The sequence below is a fragment of the Saccostrea cucullata genome, unplaced genomic scaffold (assembly GCF_032062105.1).
Source record: "Saccostrea cucullata isolate Sc308-1 unplaced genomic scaffold, CSIRO_AGI_Scuc_v1 ctg17938, whole genome shotgun sequence".
NCBI lineage: Eukaryota > Metazoa > Mollusca > Bivalvia > Ostreida > Ostreidae > Saccostrea > Saccostrea cuccullata.
Genome location: NW_026933971.1, coordinates 269 through 11,443, shown reverse-complemented (window position 1 = coordinate 11,443; position 11,175 = coordinate 269). Strand labels below are relative to the sequence as shown.

The 11,175-nt window shown below is 30.3% G+C and overlaps 1 protein-coding gene across 1 annotated transcript; it reads right to left on the bottom strand.

Annotated features, from left to right (window-relative positions):
- Window positions 1–3,975: 3,975 nt before the first annotated feature.
- Window positions 3,976–6,987, bottom strand: LOC134239717 (FH2 domain-containing protein 1-like). Its single transcript, XM_062721873.1, has 5 exons — window positions 6,767–6,987; window positions 6,462–6,582; window positions 5,959–6,123; window positions 5,786–5,834; window positions 3,976–4,622 (listed from the first exon to the last, which is right to left on the bottom strand). Exons 1-5 carry the CDS (start codon window positions 6,898–6,900, stop codon window positions 4,555–4,557), a joined length of 537 nt encoding a protein of 178 aa, XP_062577857.1. The 5' UTR covers window positions 6,901–6,987; the 3' UTR covers window positions 3,976–4,554.
- Window positions 6,988–11,175: the final 4,188 nt, after the last annotated feature.

Below are 11,175 nucleotides of genomic sequence, written 5' to 3'. Positions count from 1 at the left end.
GGTGTCAACTTTCAATTTGCTACAGACGACTATGTACAATGTATAAAAAAGAGACCTTCTACTCGCCTTCTCCTTGTTCCCAACGAGGTTAAATGAATACATGTAAATTAAAATGTTTTTCGAAAGATACAATTAATGAACGTTGATTCTCTCAATTACTAAAATCTAAGTATAGAGTTTTTTGTTTTATCCATATTTTTTTTCAAGGTTTTATATGTCCCAAGGTAAAAACTGTTTAAGCACACTCTTAACGCACTTTGAAATATTTTTTTAAAGTGTGTTGTGTCCCAAATTTAATGCACTTTGAATCTTTTTTTTTTCTAAGTGTGTTCATTTTGTCCTATTTTTAACGCACTTTGAAAAAAAATTTCAAAGTGTGTAATTTTTTGGTGGCAACCACAACATTTATAACTTTTTCTTGAAAGTAAAATACATTTACAAAAGATAATTTGTCCTTAATGCTGGGTTTTGGACTTTAGGGTCACTTCTATTACTTTTATATTCTAACCTAATTTTACTTTTGCATATTTACTAAAGAGATTTGTCAATTTGGCAATTAAGAAAGTTAAATGTTAAAATGATTTTAGACTGTGATTTAATTAAAATATTCTATGTTTTGGGGTTTTTTTTTCCTTTACTGCTTTCCAAAATATAGAAAATTTGCATTTGAGTGAATATATACCAATGCATCAGGTGAAAATGACGTTGTAAAAATGGTTTTAAAAGTCGAGTAGATATAAGTAATAAAGACGAATAAAATCTAGTTCACTCAAGATCTCCCATCATTTGAGATTATATTACATGTATTCTGTCTGGCACAAGTACGCAATTTACAAAGATTTCAAGACGAGCTAGGTTAACAATATCAACACGTTCATGTTGGTAAAAAAAAAACATTCTAAACCAATGCCTGACAATATTTACCGATTTCGAACATAGTTTCCTGGTTAGCAAAAAACTAAAAGAAAACTTTCAGGTAAATAGTGACGGAATCAATCAGTAAAAATCTGTATCATGACTACTTTTAAAGGACTTTTACGAGAAGCGCTGACTTTTACAGTTGATGAATTACTCTCACACTAACAAAGTATATGGAAGCTCTTTCAGGATTTAAATATTTAGCTCAACATTTAATTCAACGAAAATAACGGGCTATTCAAAGCTCAGATAAGTTGTCCTTGAAGAAAACGACATCCATCCTACCCTAAAACACAGGCCTTTACATATAAGTGCCCCTAACACAATTTCTATGACCATTAGAAAGGTTTTCTTATCCATTATCAATACTGTACCTCCTTAGATGATACATTTTAAACGTCCAGGTAAAACGTCATCTGTAAAAGTCAGTGCTTCTCGAAAAAGTCCTTTAGTCATAATTATTACAGATTTTTTTGATACATAGAAATTATGTCAGAAAGACACTAGGGATTTCACGTGATGAATTACTGTACACCAACTATTAATCGCGTCATCTTTTATTCGCGATTCTCCAGTTTGAAATCATGACGCGAATATTAATTTTCGCAAACGAGGAAACATTCTCTACAAATACAAAGTAAAATTAACGGTTCACGGTGATTATTATTCGCGACTAAAAAGAAGGTCGCGAAACTCACGAATATTTTTCGCACGCGAATAAAAGTTGATTTACAATATATATTCAAAATGTCACTGCTCTTGGTTGCAACAGAAACATAGCGGATGTTAGAAACACTTTATTGACAGGAGTGCATGTGTGTCCTTGTATCCTTTGACACAGCATTATTTATGTAAATAAACTACAATTGTTAAATGTTAAAGAAAGGTATTGGTGGAAACGTTTATAAACTGTAATATTTACTCTATATGCATTCTTGTAAAAATAACAGCATGATGAGTTAATCATCTAGGGTAAATCGTTGGGTAAATCCTGTAAGACAATTTTATTCCTACATTTATTTATGTACTGATGATTTTTTTTATTAAAGAATATTTATATTATTCGGACACTTCACCAGCATATTTAGATTCAATGCCTGTAAATCACATTTTTCTGCTGATGACGTGGTATTAATTTATGAATCACCATCTGGGCTTCAGCATTGTCTGATGAATATTTTGGGAAAAAAATATTGTACAGATTGACAGTTACAAGTTTATATGGAAAAAAACCAATGCATTGAGTTTCTCTTAAAAATAGCATCAGTGAAGATATGTATGGATTTTATTTTTTATTTTAAGCATATCATTGTATGTCTATAACAGGATCAATATATATATATATATATAGGATTTGTGTTTACATCAAATGAAAAACTGAAGTTTGCTTCTGAACAACTTTCAAAGCGCTAAAAAGGCATCTTATGCACTGAAATCAATCACGTATACCTGTAAATAACACTCTTTTAATTCAGGATTTAATTATTAAACAATACAATTCCATGATTGTTCAAATCATAACATATGGATCTAAAATATGGACCACAGACTTTAAATTAGATATTAAGTCCATTATAATGTTTTCCAATTGACAAAATTCAAAATCATATTCTCAAAGATATTCTAGGTGTACATAAAAAGGCATCAAATTTAGCAGTCAATGCTGAAATAGGATCTTATCCACTTTATATTTACTATTTATGGTTTGAAACCATGTTTAAATATCACGTTAGATTAAGAAATATAAACTCAAATACAAAATATAGAAATGGTATCAGCTTTCAAAGAGGACAAAAGGTTAGCATTGAGAAGAGGTTATATTTCACGGCAAAGTAAGATTTCAATTTTCGACAAAAACTAAACTTGGTCTTTTAAAATATTTTCTAGAAGGATTTGAGGTTCTACTTAGATGAAACTCTTGTTCATATGACCTTTTAACAATTGAGCAGAATCTTATTTTCTAACCCGGGAAAACTTTATTTTTATAGTAAATCTTAAGCTATATTGATAAATTGCAGGATTTCTTAAAGTTTCCTCTAAAAAACATGAAAGATCACAGCTTATAAATTAAGAATCATTGCACATTCACCATTCATTGAAACAGGCAGATATTGTAAACCAATAATCCCTAAGGAAAAATGCTTATAAAATATTGGTTTAAAATGAAAAACATTTTGTACTTAACTGTCCTGTATATGACAATCTTCTATTTCAATATTATGATATTTTTATGATTAATATACTGTGATATTTATCCCATAAAAATGTTAACCCATGTGTTTACAATACAACCAAACGTTTATGCAAATAATGAGATAAATGCTTTATGCAGAGAAAACAAATCCAGGTACTGTAAACAAGTTCAAGAACCGCGTAAAATTTTATTGCTTGCAATTGTAGTGTTTTATTTTTTGAATGTCATCTTATTCTTATTTTGATTGTATATCAACATGATGTCAATATATAAATGAAAAAAAAATATTGAAGAACATTAGAAAAACATTCGTCGACTAATAAATAAAGTCAATAAATAGTAGGCACAAAAATTCGAGGAATTGTGTCGACTCCCATCTTTGAAAAAATCTTCGTTCTTCCTAAAATTATATTTTTATTTCATTTAATTGCGTAAAGATGTCGATAAAATGTTGACCATTCCTGCAATTTTAAAAAGAAATGCTTCTTTTGAAAGTTTTATTTTGAAAAGTACAGCCATCCTGTACTGTTTTCAATTATTAATATGCTTTGCAATAAATTAACTGGTTTTAGATATTTGATGCAAACAACAGAACTCTGATGGTATCAACCCTTGGGGATAATATAAGGACCGTGATCAAAAACAGTGTCACAGTATATTTAATATGTTCATATATATAATCCTTTTCTTTTGGAGTACTGCACAATAGAATATTTGAGAAGTGGTGATATTTATTATGTTCATATAGAGAATTTTTTACTTCTGAGAAGTGGTGTATTTTAAACTCCAAATAACTATTTTTTTTTTTAAACACATTAATTTTACCAAATTCAAGAATTTTGACAATTATGTTAACATTTTTCATATTCTACGGTCGAATTAATGACCTTGTTTGCAATTACAATCCGTAGTTATAACCAGATGATACAAACAAAAAAATGGATGTCTGGATTGGTATATGTGTTTGGGTCTATTTCTGTTGTATTTGACGAAAATAATAAATTTCTAAAATATAAACCTTCTATTATGTTCGAAATTGTATCTTTCACTACCGATCCTTCATAACATAAATGTTTGTCAATTAAAATCTCATTTTTGTGAGACTTTGAATAAAAGAAATTAAAAGTATACGGTTGAAACTTGTTTGATTTACTTACATAAACATGATTCAAGTTTTTATCTGCAATATTTAATCAAAAGTTTGTAACATCTGACCTTATGCTCTCTAAAGTTTTAACACAAATTGTTAATGAATTTTTTCACACATTGACAAAATTGTAATTTGTTCTTTGTCCAATTTCAATCAATCTTAATGTAGGATGTTGAAGTACCTCAAACGTTTGGAAACAATATTTGGCTTCTCATTTGTATACCTGTGTTTATTTGCTCACAAAAAATATGTAACTTTCTTTTTTGCCACATTTTGTCCTTGATTCTGTCTGTTAATACAAGGTAGATGCTCTTTCCCTCACATCCTTGTCCTGGGATTTGGTACAGGGATTCCAAGAACCTATATAAAATTAGCAAAATTTAATAAAATATATATTATATATATATTATCATTCGTTCATGATTTCTGATAAAACCTTAATGTCTCAGATGCGTTGAACAATTTGAAATTTCCCAAAATTTTATCAACAAGTTTAGTATCGGGCAACACTATAAAAGTCGGTTGTCAATAGTTTTCTTGGGGTGTCAATTTCAATCATAACTCCACACAAACTCCAAAGCCTTGACATTGTGAGGATGCTTCAGAAGAGACACATTTATCATCATATTGAATGTCTCATGCTTTTGGATGTCATCTAACAAAAAATCGTAGCAAGTCTTACAGTTTCGAAAGCATAGAAACTCCTCGCTTCTGTTTTTTCTGAATAAGAAAGCATCGAAAAAGATTAACTGACCTTTTTATTATTTGTTTGATTCTTGGAGAGTTCTTTATCAACGAAAATTTCTTCATATAGATCTGAGCTCTCATACATTTTTTGTCTGATTTTTGTTTTCGACCAAGCTACATCGAACACAAGGATTCATTCACACCAAGTCTGCTTAACTCCTTTCAAATCCACAACTCGCATTTTGAGTATTCTTCAGCGAACTGTACGCGCAGAATTTACACGTAGGGGAATTAATCGTCGTTTACCACTCGCAAAGTGTGTTGCTTTTGCTGAAGACAACATTACAAATCATTCACCCTATCTAATCAAATATTAGTATTATCAACATGACAGTATTACATGAATCAATCAATTTGTTACGTGTTTGTATTTCTGTGCGTATTGTTCGCTGTAGATTTCTCAAAATATCAGTTGAACTTATGAAAGAAAGCTGAATAAGCTTGACGTAAGTCAAGTCCAGCTTGTATCCGAAATAAAATGTTTAAAAGAAAACCAAAAAATGCTTGTGAGTGCAGTTAACGAAAGGCAAGACCTTCTAGAGTATACAACAAACAAAAACAGGTTATTGAATCTGTTTTTTCGAAGCTTCCTAATAAGAAAAATAGAAGGGTGAATTGAAAGCCATTCAAAATGTACTTTTAACGACAACCTCCAACTTTTTCGTTTACATATTAATGATTCAGTATAACAAAATGTTTTGTGGTTAATATTTTTATACCAGGGAATAATATAAGCATCACCAACATTTAAAGCATAGAAAGACAAAAGCAATTACTTCTACGTCTTTTGACCATATCTTCTTTAGCTCTTCTGTGTTGGATATCCTGAAAGTATTTTGGACAGTTACTTTGTAAAGAAAATATTTCAGCCTTAGTGAATAATAAAAACTAGAAATCAGCCAAAAATAAATCTAATTCAATTGAATCATAAAACATTGGTGTTTTATACCAGTTGACAGGTTCTAATGTTCTCGCAGAAGTGCTTAAAAGCATCTAAAAATTCGTCCGGGTTGAAGTTCTTTTCATTCTCGCAAAAATATTGAGCTAGACGAGTAGATTGTTCATGCATTCTCTCTGTTATGTCATCTGACTCATCCATTTGAGCATCAGCTTTCTATCAATATTGGTGAATGATGTCATTTTCGTTATTTCAATTTATAGATATTACCGGTATTCTTTATAGGAAAGAAAGAGGATACGTACATACAATATTTTCATTTTTATTTTCTTTTTTCAGAATTACAAATATTCAAAATAAATATCTTTAAGTAACTAACAAGTTGAATAAACGAAAAAAAAAATGACCTATTGATTCTAAAATTTTGCTTTTTGATTGTTCTTGTTATTATTAAGCCAAGATCACATGATATTTCTTATTTCCTCCAGTTTATAAACAATTTTAAATATTTTACACTTATAGCTGGTTAGAGACTAGCTTATCCTGATTCTTACCTCCAAGAAATCAGTAAACTGTGTTTTCACTTCATCATCCGTTTGTTCACATTTTTGTTTAAGTCTCTTAACCATTCCCCTGAGCTGATTAAATTCGTCAGTTACACCATTCATCGGAAACCTTTCAAAACATTAATATGCTCTAAAAATGTTATTCTTCAGATATTTCTTATAGTGTCTTGAGGAAACAACTTAAATTATCCACTGCCTGGATTTATAGATTTTTTTTTTTTGCAAATCGATGATACCAAAATATTGGAAAACTAACAAAAATGTCTCGTGGTAGTTATAAGCATATTGAATACCTTGACGCGTTTTCTAAAGGTTCCTGCAAGATTTTTACAAATTCCAAAGCACCCTGGTTCCTTTGTTCCGATGTCTCCACCAAGTAATGGAGGAGAGTCATTTTGGGGATATTTGTACTTGACTTGGTGTTCATAAGGGACTTGAGAGAACTTATCCGAATTCCTCGTGCATTTTCAAATGTACTTCCCTATATTTAGAATCAATCTGCAATCAATTATGTTTTACCACCAATGCTGTTAGTATTTTTCTTTTATACCAGACAATTGTATATATATAATTCTTTTATATTGGGTCATTAAAAAATTCAATGCTTCTCATCGTCATATAATAATTACAAGATTATAGATCAACACATTTTCGTAAAAAAAAATTTTGTCGAAGTGTGAAGTTTCATTCCATTTGAAAATAGAACTCATGTTATTCAAAATTTAAACCAACATGTGTGTAACACGTTAACCAACATTGTAACGTCAAAGACAACGTTCAGAAAGTTTGTCAAAATTATACAATTTTCTTAATTTCAAACACTGTTTTTAGTCTTCTCCATTCAAAAAAACATATCCAAAACACTTAACACCTAGTTTGCGAACAATTGTACAAATATAGCTTTGATAAGAATGTCATTGTTTTCAAATTCTTTAATTTACCATGTAACCTTTAATTCTGCAACAGTGAAGCACACATCACGTTCAATGACGTTCATCTTTCGACAATATTTTTAACTTTAACCTGTTTCTTTGCAGACAACTTTTCAAACGCTACCACTCAAAATTGTTTTTCCATTTAATACAAATGCAAAGAATTTTACTTACAGATCCTGGTTTAAAAATAGAAATAAAGTTTAAAGTACAATTTTATTGCATGTTCAATAGTCTTCCAACGTCATGTTTTTTTGCTTTTTTTAATTAATGTATTTAGAAACTGATATCTTTTAAATGGAGCGAAAAATTCATTTCATTTTAGCAATGTTTATTTAATTAAATTTTATTTCGGCTCTATTTATTACTGTAACTACTATAAAGTAAAAGTTAGTAAATTACAATTTTGCCTCGTCACGTTTTTGCTGTTCTAAATCCTTCTTAATTTTAATAAATATAACTTTTCAATTTTTTTACTCAAATTATTTGAACCTGTTGTTAAAATATTGCAAATTTGATAAATTGACGTTAAATAAAAAAGTTATCTTTTTTGAATGACCCTCGTATTAGTCTTCTTTAAAATCAATTCGTTTTTTTTTCAAAAAGAAAAATACTACTTTGTTCAGAAATTTCCTGTGTGTAAAACGTATCGGAGGTGATACCTATTAGATCACAAGTCTTTAAAAAAAAGTTCAGACTGTGTGCTTATTTTTGTTGGTTAAAATAAATTACTGATAAGTAATACTCTTTATCACAATTCATGGTTGGGAAGTTGTGTCATGTAAAAGAGGAACTTTTCGGCGTCTTCAAGGTTTTCAGCGTTGCCTTTAAAATTCTTGAAAAATTCAATCTGCAAAATAGAAATAAAGTGTTTAGAAATATGTTCAATCTTGAATCTTTTAAATCTTTGTTTTTAATTTTTTAATTTCAAAAAAAAAATTTTGGGGCCTGGATATCGAACTTCTTTCAGTCTTTTTAACTTTTCAACTTCAAACTTTTCGTAGTCTCCATTCTGCAGAAGTTGAATAATATCTCTTATCGGTCTTCCGCAGTTTAACTATAGTTCCTTGCTGGCTCAAAGGTGATTCCTTCAAAGTAAAAGAGAAAGTGAATCCTATTTTTTGGTACAATAAATTACTGATAAGTAATACTCTTAATCACACAAAGGTCCAGTCTTGTATTCCACCATATATATGAAATTAAACAACATAATCTTCCATCGTGTTCATGTTCTTAGTCACCCTTTAACTATAGTCCTGCTGGACAGTTATAACTGGCGATGTAACATTGTATATTATTGTATTACAGTTACACTGTAATAGGTTTTTAAATCACTAACTTGTTTGCATTTAATTAAGTCCTTGCCAAACACAAGAGAGAAGCAGAATTAAAATGTTAATACCCCGGTAAACCTTCCTAGTCGTATCAATTTGAATTTTTTATCAATTTTAGTTGCCATGAAAAAAAATACAATGTCAGTCTTTTTATAGGATAGATTTTGAAAGGAAGGAGTATTATCAGTGAAAACTGATAGCCAAAAAGTAAAAATTGTTGTTCAGTAAAAGTGTTAAAGGGGGTCCCTGCATCCCCTCTTACCACGCTCACCCAAAAATATATGTTCGCTTGTATTTTGGTTCACATGAAAAAAAAGTCAGTTGATTAAATAGCTTTCCAAAACAATTTGCATCAATTTTGAATTTCCCGATCTATTTTTAGATCAATATAGAGGAAATAAATCCTTGTATTCACCTGGAACGTCACGTGCAGATCAATACAAAGTAGTATTTTTCTAACATAGTTGGATCTCAGCCAATCAGAGAGATGGAAATTATTCAATCATATAATAATGTATATTATTGTATTACAGTTAATAGGACCTTAAATCGCTAATTTCAAAAGATCCTACATATCGGGAACCCCGATTTTTAACTGACTTAGGAATTGCAAAATACATTATGGATTCTGTATAAGATTACGCCAGGCGGTGGACCAGATATGAAAAAGATGACTTTGAGTCTTTGTCAGAATGGATTAAATGTATCAGGTCTTTGTTACCATTGCGCATTAGAATATTGAGGGACAATGTGAACACAACATAATCTTCTGTATTCAATAATCCAGAAGTGAAAAAAAAGAATTAGATAGATTACATAATCAGTACGGACTGGTGTCTACTGATAAAGCAGGTAAAACATTGTCTTCTTTTGAAAGGCTCATCGTGTGAATTGTATTTTAGAAAAGCTTGGGATTAATTCTACAAGTGTAAATTCTACTTATACTCATAGTTCCTTTCCAAGGAAGAAATTCTTTGAAATTGTATGTCAATTTTGAATATTTTTAATATTTCAAACAATCAAAATGAATTTGAAATATCATACAAGTATCTTTATTGGATTTTGAAACTTCATAAAATCCTTAAAATCAAAGATTCATAGCGGGTTCCATTAAATATTCAACCAAACCTCTTTCTTAACTTCTCACTAACATATAATCAGTAGTAAAGGAGAAACGTCAAAAGTATGTACTGTGCAACAATTTATTCAGGAAGTGTTGTAAATCAGATGTGGATATTTAAAAATTCCAAGGAACCTTTGGCAAATTTGAAATCAAAAGAATTAAAAAAAAATCAACAGCTTAAAAATTACGACTTTTCAACTTTTTCCACAACCATTACCCCGATAATTCAATGTCCATACCTTTATGACATTGACAGCTGCTTTTTCATTCAAAAATGAAATCTACTTTTTGTCATTGGTCATTTCAAAATTAGTTTGTTAAAACATTATGATTGTAGCACAATTTCTCTGAAGTTAACATCAAAAAGAGATCCTGGTTGACAATATCTATGTGGTTTTTTGGAGATAATATCGATTGGAGTTTCAATGGGTATTAATTGCGCCACGTTATTAGCAGGTTTATTTCTGTTCTCATATGAAGCAAGCAGACTTTGTCCAAAATCTTATGCGTGAAAAAAAAAATACTTCCTGTAGCCTTCAACCCGACATTTAGATATATCGACGATGTGTTGTCAATTAACAATGGTTTTTTTTTTCCATTCTGTCATGTGGATACGATTTATCCCGGTGAGATTGAGATAAGAGATACCACAGAGTCTGACAAATTTGTTTCATATTTGGATATTTTACTTGAAAAAGATGTTAACTCCAATCTAACAACCAATCTGTATAATAAACGTGATGTCTTTAACTTCTCATTGGTCAACTTCCCATACTTATGCAGCAATATACCTTCGTCACCTGGATACGGGGTTTATATCTTTCAGATGATTTGATACACAAGAACACGCTCTTTGTACATCTATGTACATCTATGCACAATTTCTAAAAGGAGGTAAATTATTGACGAACAAGTTGATGAAACAAGGATATCAGCAATCTTGTTTAAAATCATCATTTCGTGCGTTCTATGCATATGGTCGATACAATGACCTTGTCAGCAAATCAAATGCTGACTGACGTTTTTCAAACTATTTGTTAGGCCCTTATTTACAAACTGAATTGTCGACGAATTTTACGTTATTTTCCAATTATGACAAGGAGCAAACGGCGGGTGTGACCTTTCAGCAGGGGATGCTTACTCCTCCATGGCACCTGATCCCATCTCTGATATTTTGGAGGTCCGTGTTTGCTCTGAGAAAATACTTACTTTAAGAAGAGAAAATACTTACTTTACTCTTGCAATCTGTCCTGGCAGATGCATTCTCGTTTTCGTTGTTGGCAAAAAAAATTCTCCAAATCAGCATATTCCAC

What these genes read in the sequence shown, in the direction of transcription:
- LOC134239717 (XM_062721873.1), bottom strand. Translation starts at nt 6,900, where the DNA reads ATGAACACCAAGTCAAGTACAAATATCCCCAAAATGACTCTCCTCCAT. An exon ending in CCTTTAGAAAACGCGTCAAG is followed by an intron (nt 6,583 to 6,766) that starts GTATTCAATATG and finishes ATGTTTTGAAAG; the next exon opens with GTTTCCGATGAATGGTGTAA. An exon ending in ACATTAGAACCTGTCAACTG is followed by an intron (nt 5,835 to 5,958) that starts GTATAAAACACC and finishes AAATACTTTCAG; the next exon opens with GATATCCAACACAGAAGAGC.